This window comes from Capra hircus, chromosome 5 (assembly GCF_001704415.2).
Source record: "Capra hircus breed San Clemente chromosome 5, ASM170441v1, whole genome shotgun sequence".
Classification (NCBI taxonomy): Eukaryota; Metazoa; Chordata; class Mammalia; order Artiodactyla; family Bovidae; genus Capra; species Capra hircus.
The window spans coordinates 108,806,386-108,825,909 of NC_030812.1; the positions used below are offsets into that span (position 1 = coordinate 108,806,386).

At 54.0% G+C, this 19,524-nt stretch overlaps 2 protein-coding genes across 6 annotated transcripts in view; both read right to left on the reverse strand.

Annotated features, from left to right (window-relative positions):
* Positions 1 to 13,116, reverse strand: part of BAIAP2L2 (BAI1 associated protein 2 like 2) — a 29,637-nt gene extending 16,521 nt beyond the window's left edge. Inside the window, exons 1-6 of the mRNA XM_018048749.1 lie at positions 12,905 to 13,116; positions 11,707 to 11,782; positions 10,751 to 10,837; positions 10,255 to 10,316; positions 1,111 to 1,182; positions 771 to 887 (exon numbers count right to left, since the gene is read on the reverse strand). Coding sequence (XP_017904238.1) covers positions 771 to 887; positions 1,111 to 1,182; positions 10,255 to 10,316; positions 10,751 to 10,837; positions 11,707 to 11,782; positions 12,905 to 12,955 — 465 coding nt within the window. The 5' untranslated portion in view covers positions 12,956 to 13,116. The remainder of the gene's footprint in view (positions 1 to 770; positions 888 to 1,110; positions 1,183 to 10,254; positions 10,317 to 10,750; positions 10,838 to 11,706; positions 11,783 to 12,904) is intronic.
* PLA2G6 (phospholipase A2 group VI) overlaps positions 13,890 to 19,524 on the reverse strand; it is a 57,453-nt gene continuing 51,818 nt past the window's right edge. For 2 of the 5 annotated variants that reach the window (XM_018048752.1, XM_018048753.1), the window contains exons 12-16: positions 17,263 to 17,399; positions 16,740 to 16,894; positions 15,430 to 15,597; positions 14,827 to 14,900; positions 14,523 to 14,667 (exon numbers count right to left, since the gene is read on the reverse strand). In XM_018048752.1, the coding sequence (XP_017904241.1) occupies positions 14,523 to 14,667; positions 14,827 to 14,900; positions 15,430 to 15,597; positions 16,740 to 16,894; positions 17,263 to 17,399 (679 nt within the window). Of the gene's footprint in view, positions 14,668 to 14,826; positions 14,901 to 15,429; positions 15,598 to 16,739; positions 16,895 to 17,262; positions 17,400 to 19,524 lie in introns of all 5 variants that reach the window. The other 3 variants (XM_018048750.1, XM_018048751.1, XR_001918124.1) reach the window with 3 other exon arrangements.

Below are 19,524 nucleotides of genomic sequence, written 5' to 3' on the forward strand. Positions count from 1 at the left end.
AGTGCCAGCTGTCTGAGGCCTCCCTCTCCTTCGTGAACCAGCCACCTCCTCCTGGAGGCCTTCCATGAGCACCCAGCCCCCACTCTCACTTCGGAGCCTGCCCTCTCCTGTGAGTCTGGGCTCTGCCTGCCCTCCAGCCCAAGGGCACTTCTCCCAGGTCGGGCTGGTGTCTGAGCCACCCCTCTGTCCCCAGAACCGAGCACAGGGCTGAGCCCAGAAGTGAGGCCTAGGAAAGTTGGTTTAATGAAAATGCAAATTAATGGATTAATAACCCCCTGCTTGGGAGGAAAGATTCCAAAGAGGAGAGAGATGAGCTTAGTAAAGGAGCCAGGAGAGGAGGCAGGAGAGGAGCTAAGGTCTTGGAGATGGAGGCCAGGCATGGGGCCCTGACCTAGGGAGGAGGGGCTGGGCTTAGCTGGGGGCAGGAGGTGCGTGTGCGGGGGAGAGTGACGGGGCTGCTGGCAGGTCACGCCTTTGCACCGTGATTAAGGGCGGCGTGACTGAGGACCTCAGGTTTTCCCAGTGAACTAGGAGAAGGCGGGGAAGCCGAAGGAATGCGAGGAGGGCCACACAGTGACTAGGCAAGGAGCGGTGCTGACGGTGTCCCTGGGACCAGGGATGCCCGCCAGGGGCCGGCTGGCCCCTCCAGCTATGCTCACCACTCGGGGTGGGGCAAACCACACTCGTGGAGTAGGGCCAGTGCTGGTGGGGGAGCTCGGATGGGTGTCGTGGATCCCCGAGAAGCCCGGGGTCGTCCCTAGCCCCTGCACCTTCATCTCCCGAGCGTTCTTGTCCCTCTTGCGCTCCATTCGCCACAGCTGGGACATGCTCTTCTCCAGGCTGGCAGCTCGGTGGCGGTACTCCATCTCGTAGTGCTGGCGGCTGTCCTTGGATGGGGTGGAGAGAGGAGGGAGACCCCCATGTCAAAGGGCTCAAGGCACCTGGCCTGTGGGCCAGAGCACTGGACAGGGGCAGGGCGCTCAGCTGGGGACGTGTACAACCTGGGGCCAGTCAGTGCCCAGCACTGGCTCAGTGTGCCCATCTGTCAAGTGGGGAGAGGCAGGCCTGCTGGCGATGGGCCGGGGGGGCCCGGGTGGGTGCCAGACTCACTCTGATGAACTGCATGTCCAGCTTGGTGTTCTTCTCTATGTGCTGCAGGAGGTCTCCATGGAATGTCTGCACCTGTGTGGAGTGCAGGGTGGGGTTGATCAGGGCGACCCAATCATCCCCCGGCCCCGGTATTCCGCTGACCACTCTGCTCCTGACACACCAGGCTCCTGACGAACCATCAGAGAAATGGGTATAACAAGAAACCTGGTTGGATGCAGGATTAAACAATTAGACATATAAGATATTTAATGCAGTACCTGGCTTGAAACACACCCTCCATAAATGTATGATACCTTCCGTTTCTCCGTGCCTTGATTACACCTACCAATTTTCAAATACCAGCTTCCCTACCACCTCTGCTGGGAGGCCCTCCTGACTCCTTAGGCAGAATCCACTACTCTTGCATTTTGTTTCTAAAATCTGTACAACTTCTTTGGTAATGACCAAATTTCATTCCTCCAGCTGTAGGATGGAATTTGTTGCTGGGCCCCTGGTCACAGCCCCATTTGTGGGAGCAGCAGGAATCAGGTATGTCCCTTTTCTGTATTCCTGGCACTGTGGGGTGAGCATGGCCCAGCAAAAGTGCTCACAACTGTTCACAGGAGTGGCAGCTTCCCATGGCGGGTGACCAGGAGGACCAGGAGGGTTATTGGGCTCAGGCTCAGAAGAGCTTCATTCTAGAAGTTTTAGTTCTTCCTCCAATTTGCTCTGTAACTTTGGATGAGCTGCTGTCCCTCTCTGGGCCTCTGTTTCCCCACCTGTAATGGGAAATTTTGGCCAGATGCTCGCTAGGGTCCAGCTCTAGAACCCAATGAACTTGAATTCTGTGAGCCTTGGTGATCAGCTGGCATGTTCCCCTTTGTCCCTATCAGCGCTCCCTGGGTCACTCGGTGTTGTTGGGACATTGCACCTAAATCTTCCCAGCTGCCCCCTTTGCTCTCAGGTTCAGACTGACCACTGCCACCTCGGGGGACCCTTCCACCTCTGCTCAGCCTTCTCTGTCTTCCCGGCCTTTCCCTGGGGAACCCCTGCTCAGGAACCCTCGGTGGATCCTGCCTCCTGCCCCAGGAGTCCACAGGCTATACTGTAGGAGCTCTGTTCCTCAGGAATGCTGGTAATCAGAAAGGCCAGCAAATTATAAAAGTTATCAGTGTTTCTTCCACAATTGTTTCTGAAGTCTTGTTAACCAGTCTTTAAGGGAGCTTGGGTGTGACCTCCTTGGGTCTGACCAGGCCTTACATCCCTGATTGTGGCTGTCAGAGTGTGTGCTGGGGGTGGGAGTATTTCAAGCTGCTCTGAGTCCCTGTTTCTGCCCCAGAGGGGCCCTTTTTTGCTGGATCCAGGCAATAAGGAAGGGAGATTTCCGATTTGTACCTGTGGGACGTCCCAGGTCAAGGTTTCTGCTCAAACACAAGATGTATGTTCCTGAAAATTCCCACATCTGGCAAAATCACCCAATACATAAACAGGGCTTATGGAAGATGCAGGGTTGGGGCAGCCCCTCGAAACCCTGGCAACCAGAGCACTAATAGAGACAGCGAATGGTACTGGGGGGATGAACTTGAACCATACCAAAGGCCATGGAAGAGATTAAAAATGGGTGAAACCAACAGAAAGGACACACGGCAACACCTTAATTACTGCAGAGCTGGCATGCCGAGGCAACACAGGAGGCGGTGGGGCTGCCACCGCAGTGAGCGCGGGGGGTGGTGACATCGGCTCCCAGCTCAGAGCCCCAGGAGGCTCGGAGCTCCTGCTCTCCCCAGGGAGGCCTGGGTTCAGGAGCTCTTTTAAAATGTTCTTAAAATACAGCTTAAAGGGCTCTTGCTGTCACTGCAGTGACAAGTTGGGGGCTTTCCCCTTCTTATTTCTGTTAGCGCTGTTCCCTTCCTCAATGCTTAGGAGACATCACTTCTGAATAAGCCACTCCCATGTCATAGGATACAGCTCCTTCTGCTTCCAGTCAGGTAGGAACTGAGTCACACCACAGAAATGAGTATTAGGGCAGGACAGGTAGATTGCAATTCTTCCCATTACCAGGGCTTGGCTGTGATCACCGAGCGTGTAGAGGACACAGACCCAGGATGCCTCAGTCAGACAGGGCACCGGCACCACTGGGTTAATGGAAAGTTATCATCAAGCTCCTAAAGAAATGGATCTAATAAGAAGTTTGATCCTTGAAGACACCTTTGAGCTCTTGCTCTTGGGGAACCAGAGGGCTGCCTATAATTAAGCAGGTGCCTTCTGAAACAAGGAAGTTGCCTACTCCAGCACGTGCTGAGAATTCCCAGCAAATCTAACAGAGACTGCGGTCCCTGCTCCCCTCCCCATGGGACACGCTCCATTAGCAGGTCCTGTGAGCTCCTCCGTACAGAAGATGAGAGCAGACCCGCTGTCATGAAAGTGCCCTGTAAGTTCCACGTGTCGAGGCAGTCCAGCAACTGAATCCATCAATACAGGAAAAACCCCTTTCAAAGAACTGTCTCTGTGGGCTGACCACAACTTTCCTCCTCCCATTTTCTCTTGAACACCCTCCATCAGGTTACAGCCCCACCAACTACACCCACAAGAGTGCTGTCAAAATCACCAGGATTCCATCTGCATCACTAAGTCCCATGATCAATTTTCAGGACTCATCCAACTTCTCCTGTCGTCATCATCAGACACGGCTGACCACTCCCTCTTCCTGAGACACCTTCCTCCCTCAGCTTGCAGTCCTCCCCCCGTCCTTGTTTCCCTTGCATTGCCCCCTGACTGCTCTTCTCCATCTTTTTCTGATTCCCCCTCATCTCTCTGTTCCCCGAAGGTTGAGTTGCCCTGGGGCTCAGGCCGTGGGTCTCTTCCCTTCCCTGTCTACATGGTGACCTCATACGGTCCCCAGGCTGCCGACTCCCAGACATATATCCCTGCCCAGACCTTCCCCAAAATTCCAGTCTCATCTGTATGTTATCTGGGCTCCATTCAGCCAAGAGGAAGAGACCAATACTGAAGATAAGCTACAAAGGTATTAACATGCTGCTGCTGCTAAGTCGCATAACATACAGATAATAAGAGTCCCTGAGAAAGAAATGCAAAGAAAGAGCAAAAAATTTTCCAAAAACCTGTAATTGAAGAAAAAAGATATCAAACTACATATTGAAAGAGTACACATAACAAAGAATATTGTCCCAGACTGACCAATATCAAGATATATTCTGGAAAAATAACTAGACTTGAAGAAAAAGAAAAAAAATTGGGGTCACCCTGCTTATTTAACTTATATGCAAAGTACATCATGAGAAACTCTGGGCTGGAAGAAACACAAGCTGGAATCAAGATTGCCGGGAGAAATATCAATAACCTCAGATATGCATTTGACACCACCCTTATGGAAGAAAGTGAAGAGGAACTAAAGAGCCTCTTGATTAAAGTGAAAAAGGAGAGTGAAAAAGTTGGCTTAAAGCTCAACATTCAGAAAACTAAGATTATGGAATCTGGTCCCATCACTTCATGGGAAATAGATGGGGAAACAGTGGAAACAGTGTCAGACTTTATTTTGGGGGGCTCCAAAATCACTGCAGATGGTGATTGCAGCCATGAAATTAAAAGACGCTTACTCTTTGGAAGGAAAGTTATGACCAACCTAGACAGCATGTTGAAAAGCAGAGACATTACTTTGCCAGCAAAGGTCCGCCTAGTCAAGGCTATGGTTTTTCCAGTGGTCATGTATTGATGTGAGAGTTGGACTGTGAAGAAAGCTGAGCGCCGAAGAATTGATGCTTTTGAACTGTGGTGCTGGAGAAGACTCTTGTGAGTCCCTTGGACTACAAGGAGATCAACCAGTCCATTCTAAAGATCAGTCCTGGGTGTTCTTTGGAAGGAATGACGCTAAAGCTGAAACTCCAGTACTTTGGCCACCTCATGCAAAGAGTTGACTCATTGGAAAAGACTCTGATGCTGGGAGGGATTGGGGGCAGGAGGAGAAGGGGACGACCAAGGATGAGATGGCCGGATGGCATCACGGACTCGATGGACGTGAGTCTGAGTGAACTCTGGGAGTTGGTGATGAACAGGGAGGCCTGGCGTGCTGCGATTCATGGGGTCGCAAAGAGTCGGACACGACTGAGCGACTGAAATGAACTGAACTGAACTGAACTGAAGGCAAAAAAGATGGTTGGATGGCATCACTCATGACTCATGACTCAGTGGACACGAGTTTGAGCAAACTACGGGAGATAGGATAAGACAGGGAAGCCTGGTGGGCTGCAGTTCGTGGGTTTGCAAAGAGTCAGACACAATTTAGCGACTGAACAACAACAACAAAGGTGAAAAAAGCAAATGATTTGCAATAGAGTATATAGATTATTAGACTTCTCAATGGCAACATTCAAGATGCAAGATAAAGAAAGAAGGAGAAAGTAAGAAAGGGGAGGAGGAAGAGAGTGAGCGAAAGAGGAAAGAACGTAGGAATATGAGGCAAGGACTTTATATCCAGCGAAACTGACTTCCCCCAGGACAAGGAGAGCAGCTGTTATCTTGGTGTCACAACCCAGAACATTGTTCACATGAGTCCTCCCCATGGGGACAGTCAGAGAGCAAGACCAAAACACCAGTCAAACCATGGACATGGGGTTGGAGGTGAATATTAAAAGTATAGCTATGTGTAAACAAGGGTCAGGGAGGGTGAAAGGGGAGCAGGCATGGTGCAGCGGCTCTGGGTCCCGACAGCGTGGACAGAGCACGGCTGCAGATATGGCGCTTTTCACACGTTGAAGATTTATGGCAACTTTATGTCGAGCAAGTCTACTGGCGCCATCTTTCCAACAGCATCCACTCACTGCACATCTCTGTGTCACACGTCAGTAATTCTCTCAATAGTTCAAACTTTTTTTTATTATTGTCACAATCTGTTAAGGTGATCTATGATCAGTGATCTTTGAGGTTACTCTCACAAAAAATTGTGACTTGCTGAAGGCTCAGATGATGGCTAACATTTTTAGCAACAAAGTACTTTTAAATTAAGGTATGTACATTGGGTTTTTTTTTTTACATAATACTATTGCACACTTAATAGACTACAGTGTTGTGCAAACATAATTTTTATATGCACTGGGAAACCAAAAATTGTGACTCACTTTATTGTGGCATTTGCTTTTTTGCAGTGGTCTGGAACAGAACCCACAATGTCGCCAGAGCATGCCTTTGAAAGTAGGGGGCGGGGGAGGCTGCAGAGAGCAAATGTAAAACAGACTTTAACTGTTTTCAGAAATCATATTGGTGGTGGTAGAATTAGTTTCGTTATTCAGCGACTGTTGTGTCTATGTAGCATGTGGTATAGCAAACGGTAACTGTGGGATATTCTTCTTCTTTCTTTTTCTGTGTGCTTGGGAATCAGGACTTTTGGAGGGAGGGCACACTGTCAGCCTGCAGGATCTTAGTTCTCTGACCAGGGATTGAATCTACACCCTCAGCAATGAAAGCATGGAGTGCTAACCAACGGATTGCGAGAGAATTCCTGAGTATCAGGACTCTTGATGTGGAACAAAAGAGATACCAGTGGAATAGAGAAGAGGTTAACTAAAACCCGGTGCTAAATCTGCATTGGAAGTATCAGTATTAATTATGAAGATTTCTATCTTTATATATATACGTGTGTATATATATGTGGTTTGTACAAATGTATATATGTATCTATGTATGCATGCATCTGTGTATGTATCTAGGCATATGTATCTTATCTATTATATACACATATGTTTTTATATATAGCATTGGCCACTGAAAAAGTCTAGGAACAGTGATGAACCCAGTAGCAATGGGTACCCCTAGTGAGCAGATAATGGTCTTGAATATCACTTTCCACTAAAAGCAGAAAAAATTTTAAAGGGGCTTCATGGAGAGATGACTGATTCCATTTGTAGAGCAGCAGAAGTACCAGACGAGAACTATCTTGTCAGGCTAGGCAGCGAGGAAACCGTCAGAACCGTGAGGGTTGTGCCAAAGAATTCACGTGCCAGACTGAAGAGGCTTCTGCTGGTCCAAAAGGGGACACTGTCAACTTCAACGAAATAATGATTGCAAAGGAGTAAAACACATCCCCTCCAGGCAGGCCAAACGGATGGAACCCGAGTCTGAGCCATCCTCTGGATCCAGAGGACAAAGCAACAGCTGAGCTGCACCAGGAATGCCCAGAAAACCAAGTCAAAAGGCCCCAGTGGATAAACTGGAAGGAAAAGAAAGGGATGGTGGAGGAAACACTGGATTAAAAGAGACTCAAGAACGTATTTTAAAAGAGAGAGAGAGCAAGACAAGTTCTCGTGTCTGGGGACATAGGACTGGATGATCGGTTATGAAGAAACCCAAGGCAGTGTCAGACCAGCGGTCATTTTTGGAGGAAGAGAGGGTCTGCGATTTGATGGGGGCCCATGGAGGGGCTTCAGGGCGGCTGACAAAGTTCCCGACCAGGACGGGAGTTTCAAAGGCGGCCCGCTTGATAATGATTCACTGAGCTCGAATTTGTTCCGTGACATTTTTTGTGCCGGTATTTTATTTTATTTTATTTTATTTTCTGGCCACAAGCCAAGTGGGATCTTAGTTCCCTGATCAGGGATCAAGCCCGTGCCCCCAAGCATTGGAAGCAGAGTCTTACCCCTGGACCACCAGGGAAGTCCTGTGCCTGCAGTTTAGTTTACAATAGAAAAAAGGTTTGGTTTAAAAAAAACAAAACAAAAAACAGTCCTGTCATTCCTTTGCTCAGCACACTCAGAGGCATGGCCAGAGGTCCGACAAGGTCCACAGGGCCTGGCCCCTGTTAGCCAGGGCTCATCTCGGCCCTGGCCCTTGATGCCTCCACTCCAGCCATGCGGCTTGTCAAGCCTTCCTGCGTGCTGACCCCTCTGCCCAGAGCACTTCCGCAGTTGTCTCCCTGCTCACTCCCTGCCTCCTTCAGGTCTCTTCACAACGTCAGCTCTCTAGTGCTGTTGTCTTGAATATCTGTTAAAAATCACATCCCTCCAACACTTTCTACTCCCTATGGAGGTTCTCTTGTCCCCCATGGCGCATTTTGCATCTAACCCATCACACATATGCTCACTTATTTGTCCTGGGTTTTGTCTGGTTCCCCCTTGGGGAGAGCAGGGGGTTTTATCTGCTGTATCCCCTCCGCAGTGCCCATTGCAGTGCCAGGCATAGGGCGATGAATTGCTGTCAAATGAATGAGCCCGAGGGGGAGACGGCCTCTGCTGTGCTGGGCCAATGTGGCTCTGGCCAGGGGCCCTGCCCTGTTGTCACAGCCAAGACACCGGTACCCAAAGAGGGCAGCTATCTTTATAGAGTGGGCCTGGGTGACACTTGTCTCTATCCAGCCCTGGTGTGCCACGAGTGTCATGACAAGCCATCAGACACAAGGAGAGGAAGTCACAGGCTGCCAGGGTGGTCTGTGCTCTGTAACTCCCCACCCAAGCCCTGGGAGATGACACAGGCTTAGCACTAAGCCTCAAGGTGTCCCGGAAATGGGCCAGGGATATGGTTTTATCGAGTGGAGGTGGATGCTTGTTTTCTGCTGATGAAACTCTTCCCCATTTCGCCATGGCTATCAAACTGGTGAGTATTTTATGGTGTCCCCAAATTGCACCCGGACACCCAGCATTTTCCCACGCACACGTTTGGGAGCCATGCAGTCACCGTTAGTTGAAATTTCCTTCTGAGCTTCCCAAGGCCCTTCACACCCGTCCCCAGCTGTCTTCTGCCGATGCCACGCTCTGTGCATGCTCGGCCCACAGTGGCCCCGGAAGGCCCTCTTCTCCTCTCCCTCTGGCCCAGCTCTGCTCCCTTTTCAGAGCTTGTTCTCTCCTTCCCAGGCAGCGAAGCCCTGCTCAGTGCCGGGCCCCCGTGCCAGGCCCCCGTCCCAGGCCTTGGAGCCACAGAGAAGACCACATCCCAGCTCTGGCACAACTCCCAGTCTTGGCAGGGGTAGGGCATCAGTTGTGCTTCAAATCATAGCTAAGGTACATAGAGGGCTACAGGGGCCAGGGTCAGTAATTTATACTTAATCCTCATAAGAATGCTATGAGGCAGTTTCGATTATCTCCATTTCACAGACAGATAAACTGAGGCACTGAGGTTAAGTAGCTTGTCCAAGGTCTCAAAGCCAGCAGCTAGCGGAGCTGGGCTTTGAACCCAGGTGCTCTGGCGCAGAGCTGGTTTTCTTCACCACCACTTGCTAAGAACGGACGTGTGTGTGTTCTCGCTCAGTCATGTCTAACTGTTTGCAACCCCAAGGACTGTAGCCCGCCAGGCTCCTCTGTCCATGGGATTTCCTGGGCAAGAATACTGGAGTGGGTTGCCATTTCCTCCACCAGGGGATCTTCCTGACTCAGGGATGGAACCTGCGTCTCCTGCCTTGAAGGCGGATTCTTTACTACTTGAGCCATCAGGGAAGCGTAAGAACAGATAGAAGCATCTGTTGGAGTCAGAGGAGGAGAGACTGAACTTGCCTGGGTATCAGGAAAGACTTCCTGGAGGAGGGGACGACGGTGCTGGCTGGCAAGGGTAGGGGTGAGTGGGTCCTCAGCTGGAGGATAGTGTCACAGCAGCCTGCGGTAGGAACACCAGGCCGTGTCTGCAAGAGGGCAGCTCTTCAGAGGGTCTGGGCTGTGACTGGGCCACCAGGGAGGCTGCCGGATCAGCAGGGCCAGGAATCCCTTACCAAGTGGCTGAGTTTAGTTCTGCCGGTGGCAGGGGTGCGGAAACGTTTTCTCCTGGGAGTGATAAGGTCAGATCACTGGCTGCTCCCTGGGACAGTGGAGGGAGGGGTTGGGGAGGCCGGTAGGGGCAGGGCCCTGGGCCTGATGCACCTGGGTGACGGGCCTCTCTCTTCCTGGCTCCTCCACTCACTCTGGAATCTTGGGTGAATGACTAGATCTCTGACTGAGTTTCCTCCTCTGTGAAATGGAGATGGAAATGCACCCGCCTCCTAGGTCACTGATGTGCAGGTGAACGTGCCCAGCAGAGCCTCGCCCTGGCAGGTGCGCCCAAGGGCAGCTGCAGTTGTCATGTTACCAGAGTCCTCTCTGAGAAACAGCGTGGAGGTTGGGCCCTTGTCCTCCACGGAACGCCGCCCACTCTCCCGAGTGACCCCTCTGGGCCGCGGAGTCTGAGACTCACCACCACCTCCAGGTCAGAGTTCAAGTGCCGCTGGGTGTCGGACATCTGCACCAAGATCTCACCTGGAGGCATGGAGGGCAGCGGCCTCAGTTGAGGGCTTGTCTCATCACCCTGCTTCCCACCAGAAGGGCCTACCCAAGCTGGGTTTGGGACCAAAGTCCAGGGATTTCCCACACGACTCTGGGACTCTGGCAGCACCTGTCCTACCCTGGAGAACTCCTGCAGGGAGGGGTGAGGGGGGGCATGGGTTCCAGAGGACAGTCTGGGAGCTGGGCCCTTGGGCTGCAAGGCCTGTGTCTTTGGGGAGGACTTCCTGGAAGAGCCAGGCTGTAAAAGGAACCCTCTCTGGGACCTGAGACTAGGGGGCAAGGCAGGCCCTCGGCCTGAGGGGAGGCGCCCAGGAGGCAGAGCCTGGGCAACAGGAGGAGGTGGGCAGTGAGGCGTGTCCCCCAGGCCCCAGAGGTCAGCAGAGCATAGGGGAAGGGGCGTGCCTCACCCAGAATCTGCGAGGTGGAGCTCTGCAGGGCCTGCTCCCCAATCTTCTGGATGGCGTTGAAGTACACCTCGGCCGCCTCAGACAGAGCTGCACGGAGATGGGGCGGCGTCCAGCCGCAGCCCTGCTCTGTGAGCTCCCACTCCCCATTCTGGAGGGCTCTCCTTTGGTCAGGAGAGTTGAGGGGGGGCTCTGGGCGGGGGGTGGGTGGAAGACGGAAGGGGTGCCTGGGCCATGTGTGTGTGTGTGTGTGTGTGTGTGTGTGTGTGTGTGGAGAAGTAGCGTTGGCCAGAGAAGCAGCGGGGCTGGGGGGGAGGGGGGCCTCTCCCTAGGGGGCAGGACCTGAGCCCGTCTGTCGTGGGTGGGGGTGCAGGCATCTGTGTGTGTCAGAAGGCGGGTGTGGGCAGGGGTGTTGGGAGGCTCAGGCGTAGAGGCTCAAAGTGGTGAGGTGGCATGGGTTCGGGTCGCTGGTGCAAGGACTTTGAAGTCTTAAAAAGCAGGGAGGGGTTGGGTGACCCTCAGCCCTGGGTGTGTCCCCGGCTTGTCCATCTGCTCCAGAGCTCAAAACCCTCTGCTGATTAGCACTGGGGGTGGGGGCGGGGATGTCGGGAAATGGTGGGGATGGGAGCTCTTTGGACAGGCGCTGAGTGAGGGGCAAGGTTTGGCTGTAGGTGAGTGGATGGGGGGCTGGTCAGGGTGTCAGACTGGGGGTGCCAAGGTGGTCTGAGTATGGCAGTGGGCTCAACAGCTAAAGTGTGTGTGGTTGGGGTTCTGTGAGCCCGCAGGACTGGGCACTGCATCTCTGGGAGCATCTAGGGGGCACATGAATGTGCGGGAGGGGTCTCCGGCCGCAGGGCATGAGGGTGACCGTGACGCATGGGAGTGTGTAGAGACGACGATCGAGGGGTGCGAAGGTTACAGTGGAGGGTGAGATCACGTGGGTGGGGCCGGGCACTCACCGTGGAAGGCCCGGAGGTAGTTGTTCCCCAGGTACACCAGGTTCTCCAGGGCGGGGTTGAACTGCTCCAGGATGCTCTGGAGTCCGAGGGCAGGGGGAGGGAGGGTAGAGGAGGGGAGCAGAAGATGGAATGAAGGATGGGCCTCAGGATCGGGAGCCCCTTAGCCCCAGTGAGAAGCCTGACTTGGGGGAGCCCGCTTAGAACCCTGAAGTCACCCAGAATCCTGGCTCTCGGCTGCAAGGGCCTCAGAGGCCAGGATCCAGGCCAATGTCCCCTTGGTCATCTCCCGCTCACCACCTGCCCAGTGGGCACTTGCGTCTAGAAGGTTCTCCTCCCACTGGGCTGAAGCCTACGGTCTGTCACCGCACGCAGCTGGGCATGGCTCAAGCTGCCCTGAGTCCAGGGCCTGTGGGCCGCTGACAGCTGCCTCTGGGGCAGAGGCAGAGCTCGCCCTGCTCAGAGTAGAGCCCCTCGGGGGCCAGGATACAGCTGGGCCACGTGGGCCACCACACGGCCAGTGGAGAGCACCCTGAGTGATGAATTTAAGACTTGGGTCTTGATTCCAATCCCAGCAGGCCCTCTTCCTCCCTTGATGACTTTGAGCAAGGTGTTTCACCTCTCTGGCCTCATTTTTCTTATCTGTCAAATAGAGTGATTATTTTCTACTCCACTGGTGGTGTGTTGTGAGGTTTACACATTGCAAGGGTCCCATACGCAAGAGGTGCTCAATAAATGTCTATGGAGACTGCAGCAACCTCTGTGGAGAGGGGTAGGAAGTTTGAGTGTGAGGCTCAGAAACCAGAGAGAGACAGAGGCAGAGACAGGGAGACCTAGACAGAAAGAGACAAAGAGAGAGACTCCTCCACCCTGGGGGTCCAGGTGGCTCTTTGGGTCCCCTGCTCCCAGCTTAGGCCACCCTGGGTCCTGTCCTGCTGCGTCCAGTGTTTGGGAATTGGGGCTCCAGTTGAGTGCTATCTCAGCAGGCCTGTCACTCATGGGATGAACCCGTTCTGAGAGGCTCAGGTTGGGGCTGGAGTGGCCAACTGCCCCCAGGGGTCCCCACCCCCAGACCCACAGCTCAGCCCAGCCTGGTTCTGGGCCTTCTTTCCCAGAACGAGCTGCTGCCCCGCTCACCCGTCTTCCAGAGCCGGCTGAACTTTGAGCCCTGGGAGGGGGCCTGGACCGGGCACGCACTCACCTTGTAGATGGCCATGGTGGACCTGTAGAACTGGTCCATCTCGGGGGCCATGGAGCAGGCGTGCCCGGGAACTGAGCAGGAGGCGTTGGCAGGGCTGGGAGTGCTGGGGGTCGGTACCCTCCGATGGCCACTGCTTGGCGGGCAGCGAAGGAGGCAGCAGAGTGGGACCCAGCGAGGGAGGGCCGGCCGAGGAGGAGGTGGCAGCTTAATTATTCACCAGCCAGGGATGTCAGAATGCGATCTGGGGTGTAACCAGACCCGGCGGGGAAGGCATCCTGTGACGCAGGCGGGTTCATGTGACCTGCCCTTCAATAATTTACCCCTGAGCCGTGGACCAGTGGGCACACGTGGATGGTCACTCTCTCAGGCCACCGCCTCCAGGAAGAGCCTTGCCCGGGCCAGCAGGGACCCGTGCTCACGGGGGGCCCCCCGCCCTCCCACCCGTCTACCCTGGGCAGGGCTCACCCTACTGGGCTCGAGCTGTGCAGTGACCACCCTGGACCCTCCCTGACAGCCCCTCCCTGCGGGTGGAACACACCCACATCTCTTCACTGTTCTCAGCCCCTTCTCTTCCCCGAGTCCCCAAGGGCCGAGGCTCCCACCTCGGCTGCCGTCTGTACCCCCTTCCTCCACATGCTGGAGACAGGCCAGCACAGACCTCGGAGTCACATGGGCCTGAGGGCACAGCTGCTCCCTCGCTGTGTGATGATGCCCGAGCACCTTGCCCTCTCTGGGTCTCAGCCCCTCTTCTAGCAAGTGGGGCTCTCCCTTGCCTTCCACTGTGGGCCAGGCGGGCCTGGCTGCCGCCTCTGAACACCCTCCAGGCCGGTTTTGGGGAGACTTAAAGGGAAGAGGTGTCCCCGCCCTGGAGAGCCTGGGAAACAGAGCCTCTGTCCTTCTGGCGTGGACCCAGGCGGACAATGGTCAAGGCCGAGGGGGGCTGGTGGGCGGGGGACCCTCACACCACTCACACACACAACACAGGCCAACGGGAATCAAACCGTTTATTTCACAGTTAGGGGCTGTCCCCTGGAGCCCGCTCTACACATAAACCACTTCCTGGTGGGAGGAGTAACTGAAGTGACAGGAGCGACCTTTGAGAGCCACGGAGAGCTCGTGGGTGGGGTGGATCTGAGCAGGAGGACGGCTGGGGTGTGCGGAGGGGCAAAGTTGACTGGGACACCCCACTCCAGGGTTCCCTCCTGAAGGGGCGGTGACGGCCCATTTCTCCAGCCCCACCCCAGGGGAGAGGGCCGAGGGTGGAAGGGGTCGTGCAGCCCCAGGGACCAGGAGGAGCCTGAGGCCCTCGGGGAGGCCAGGGTTGGGCACAGGCCCCGGCACCCTTAGTGTTTGACCCGCCAGGGCAAGGGGCCCGAGGGCCGTCCTTGGCAGTCAGGGAGTGGCCGGAGGGAGGCTCAAGGCTTTCTAAGCCTGGAGTGACACAAAGCGCCAGGGGGTAAGGACCGAGGGGAGAGGGGCCTGAGGACCAGCCTCAGGCTGGAAGCCCGGCACCCCTGGGCCAGGTCTGTGGACCCAGAGCTGCCTGGGCCCGGCTCTGCCCAGTGGCGGTGTGGTGGTGGTGGGGGAGCTGGAGGGGGGGTTTGGGGGCCTGGCAGCCTCATGGCGAGAGCAGCAGCTGGACGAGCTTCTGGAACTGCTCCCGATGCTCATAGATATAGACCTCAGTCTCCCAGAGGGCGTTGACCAGCACTGTGTCATTGACCTCGTCTAGCATGATGTCCGTCCCCAGCTGGGGGTTCAATCTGTCCATGGCAAGGAGGAGGGGTCAGGACTCCAGGACACTCGGCCCGGGTCGGGGGACGAGAGCTAGGACTGGGGTGGGCTTGGGACACAGAGTGGCCTCTCAGGGAAAGGGACAGTCCAGCCTGGGGGCTGGGGGCTGGGGCCAGCCGAGCCCTCACCTGAAGTACTGGATGCCAACCATCTCGCACCAGGCCCGGGCCCGGTCCACGGCCCGCCCGTCCGGATCTGTGCACTGGTGAGAAGAGGCCCCTGTGAGTGTTCAGCCCATGCGGCACCCACAGCCCCTGCCCGGGCTCCCAGGTCCCAGGGCAGCTTAGCTGCCAATCAGCAGGGTGACTCTAGACAAATCCCACTGCTCTGTCTTGCAGTGCCTGTTCCAGCTACGCAATCAGAGTGGCACAGGCTGTGGCGGGACAGGGGCTTGGCAGGGTCTGGGGTCGGTGAGCGTGGAGGGGCTGAGTGGACAGACCTCCATCTCCTGGCCCTGGTAGCTTTTGTCCATCTGACATTTTGGGCTTCCACATGGGCCATGCGTGAAGGAAAGAATCCTCAGCTAAACAATAACTGAAAACCCCGCTGCAGGTGGTCACCGAGGGTCCTGCCAGCTCTGAGACTCTGTACTGGGGATCCCCCCTCCTCTGAGCTGGCTAAGGAGGGTCCACAGAGCCCTGTCATCTCCCTGACACCCAGGGTTCCCACAGGAAGCCTCATCCTGGGGCTGAGACTCCGAGGGGAGTGGGCTGGGGAGGGGCCATACTCACACAGTCCACCACCATCCTGCCCAGTTCCTTGGCCCCAAACACAGTCTTGGCCAGTTCCCAGGGGTTGCTGGGTCGGAAGACATCCACACAGGTCACAGGCACCTGCGGGGACCTCCCTGTCCCCAAGGAGACGACAACGGACAGCTTCTTCACCTTGTTGTCCTGACCCTGTGGGAGCAGGACAGGTCAGAGAGGGCCTTCCCCTTGGTGGACCTTTCCACGGATGGGGACACCCAGGGGTAGGGGATGGGGGACAGAACTCCGATGGCAGAAGCACAGCTTCTCCTTTGCTTTGCTTCTCCTTTGCTCCTCCTCTCCTTTGCTTCGGAACAAGTTCGGCTGCCAATCTTCTGGGCGACCTTGGTGACCCACCTACCCAAGCTCCTCATCCACCAAGACAGGTGATGTGTGAGGACTCTTCATCTCACAGTCTCTCAGCGATTCCCTCTCTCTCCCTGCCCTTCTTCATCTGGCCTCTAGAGGGCACTCGTCTCTCTGCAGCGTGGGGCTGCCTCTGGGGCTTGGTGCTGACCGCAGTGACAACCACAGCCAGTAGGGATATAGGACACTCACCGTCAAGCACTGTGCTAAACCCTTTGCAGATAAGAGCCCGTGGAAGCCTCACAACAGTCCCAGGCAGGTTCTATCAGCAGTCCCAGGCAGTGGCTGAAGTGAAGCATGGGCAGAGCCAGGCCCCACACTGCCTCTCCTAACATGTGTGGGCCTTGCCTGCCTCTGCACTAAACTCCTTGGGCTCAGGGCCGCTTCTTTTCCTCCGGATCACTGAATCTGCACTGTCCCCTCCCCAAAGGCCTTGGAATGGGCTTCCTTTCTCCGTGAGCCCTTTCTGAGCCCCCAGGCCTCTGGGGGCGGGGGATGCTCCTGGGCCCTGCACCATTCTCTGTCATAAGCATTTGAAACACTTAGATGGATGTTTGCTTGTTTAGGGACTGTCTTCCCTAAATGTGAGCACCCCAAGGGCAAGTGTGTGTCGCCAGGCCGGGCAGTGTGGCTAGGCCTGTGACTGGCATGGACCGGTCCTCCCCACAAACAGCAGATGCTGTTAACTGATCATTAACACCCTTCACCACCTGGTCTGGACTACACCTCAGAATCCCTCTTAGCACAGTGCTTTGGGCAGACACCAAGCAGGTTCAAGAGTGAGATAGAATTGCTGTCAAGGGCACAGATGAATGATCACATGAATAAAAGACATTTGCTCTCCCAGGAGTCAGTCCTTAGTAAGATTTGCAGAAACAAAGTGCCATGGGCAGTCACGTCCAGCTCCCCCAACCTATGGTGGCTCTCACCTTGCGGATCAAGTCCTGGTTGTACTCATGGATCTCAGTCATGGCGTCCAGCGTGGGGTTGTTGGCCAGCAGCCCACCATCCAGGAAGCGCCCGTTGGGCCGGAAGTAGGTGGGGGCTGCCCCACTGCTTCGGGCTGCCCGCCACACCAGCTGCTCTGGGGGTAGGGGAGGAGGGGGTTCAGTGGCACAAGAGATGCTGCATTTCAAATCTCAGGGTGTGTGTGTGTGTGTGTATGTGTGTGTGTGTACACGTGATGCTGTGTGAAGAGGAGAGGCTGGGGACGCTTCAGAAACAGGATGGACAGGCCATGCTTGGTGGAAGGTGGGGTGCAGCCCACCTGAAGCCTGATGGCTCCCCAGCTCTGCCTGCCCTCAGCTGATACACTCAGGAGGGCAAACCAGGGCAATGGGCAGGATGGTGGTGGGCTGGGGGTGCCTGGCAGCCAGGCTGCGTCTCCCACCCACCACCCTGCAGCCTCTCAGGCCAATCACTTCCCACAGATGCATCAAACATGGTTTTCACCTGAAGGATGCGTTGGAGGCTTGAGGTTAATGTTCTGGCTGAATCGAGGCTCCCGAACACACTCTGGAGCCTCGTAATTCCGGAAGAGATGGAGTTCAGCCGGCTGCCGGTCAGACAGCGTCCCTGTGAGCATCACCCTGGAGAAACAAGGAGCAGGACGCTGAAGCCACCGACCCACCCATCCTTGACAATCCACCCTTGGCAATCCTTATCCAAACTGCCCATGCACTAATCCTTAAACCCAGTGTTTCAACTTCTGGGAACGCATCCTAAGATGCTCCCAGACACGTGGGAGATGGGCACACACTAGGCCATTTATGACCTTAAAGCAAATAGCTGGAAACAACCCAATGTCCATCAGCAGAAGGGTTCAATACACCGAGGTTCAGTGGGTCTGTGTTGCTAGAGAGCGGCTGAGGTAGTGCTGCATGTACTAATGGGTGATCAGCACCAAGATTTGTGTTTAAGTGGAAAAGCAAGGTTCAGGACAGTGTGTGTGTGTTTGTGCAATGGCTTCAGTTGTGTCCAACTCTGTATCCCCGTGGACTAGTCCGCCAGGCTCCTCTGTCCCTGGGATTCTCCAGGCAAGAATACTGGAGTGGGTTGCCATGCCCTCCTCCAGGGGACCTTCCCAACCCAGGGATCAAACCCGTGTCTCCTGCATTGGCAGGCAGGTTCTTTACAACTAGCACCACCTGTGAAGGCCACATGTAATATGCCACTACTTGTTTAAAAACAAACCCCAAAAGACCCCATGTACCTATTTGCTCCCTTCCCACCTCTAGAGGGTCAGACAGTAACTCTGGAAGGACCCGTGTAACAGTGAGCTGCCTCTGGGGCACGGGACTGCTTGGGGGCTGCAACTCCCAGACTGGAGTCAGGGGAGAATTTTCAGAGTGCCATCTCTGATACTTCATCAATGTTCTACCATGCAAGTCTCCAGTCTATTAAAGAAGACTCCTATCTGTCTCAAGAGACAGACATTCTTAAGTACTGAGGGGAGAGCAGACTGATACAACCCCCTGGAAACTAGTATGTATTCAGACCTTTACAAATGTCCTGGCTCTTTGATTTGGGAATTCCATTCTGGAAAATTTAGCCTAAAAGAATAATCTTAGTTACCATGAAAGCTCTTTGTTTAAGGCTATTCAGGCAGTGTAATTTATTACAGTGAAAAATGAACAGTCTACATGGAAAGAATAGGAGGGAGTGTCTAAACAATGGAATGTTTTGAAGCCATTTCAAATGGCTACCAAGGAGTTCAGTCTAACACCGAAATGTATTTGTTACATTGAAAAATATAAAGAAAAGGGAACAAAAAACCTCTCTGCATAGGAAAATAAGATTCGTTTTACACTTTGAAGAATCTTGTAGAAAGGTTATTTGAACATTTCTCCCACTGAACAAAAAAATAATGTTGGAAAAATTTTTTTTTAATTAAATCTTAAAAGCATAGAAGATCTGACAAGACAGAAAGGAAAGACCAGGATAAACTAAGGATAAGCAAAAACCCAGAGAGGTGAAAGGAGCAGAAACCCAGCTTTGACCTGAAGGCAGACACCAAACTGTCAATCTGAACTTCAATTAAACTGCTGATGGTCTCACTCGGCCAGATGGACAGAAGTCAAAATCCAGGGTTCACCAAAGGTTAGGGATCTAATGGAAGACCCTCCCCACATTAGATTGCAACCCCAAAGGACTACCCACCTGGATGAGGGTAAACCAGAAATAAACCTGCCTCCTTCCCACTCCTGGAAGCTGTGAGTAAAGTTGCCTGGCATTGAACAAAGGAAGGAGAAAAAAAAAATCCCTGAAAATGTGTAACCACAAATGAATCCTCCTGCAGATCTGTAGACTAAATTCACACCACCTGGGGGAGGGGGCAGTTCCAAAACCTTCATGCCAAGGATTTAGTTACAGTGGCCCTAGATGGTACTATACATGGGTACCTGGAAGATACCACATAAGAGAGAAGATACCTCATTCTAAGCTCCGTAGAATCTGCACATATTATATCTCAACACTAAGGAATACCACACAGTTTCAAAAATGATGAAGAGGGGGAACATCATGAAATAAAACACCATGGATGAGAATAAGCATAAACTAACACAGACAGCAAAACATACCCATATAGACAGCAGTTATTTGAATCCTGAGACAAAGATTATAAATCAGCTATGCTTATAATGTTGAAAGACATCAAAGACAAGCTTGATAATATTTTTCAGAGAACAGAAAACTACAAGTAATGACTTTACA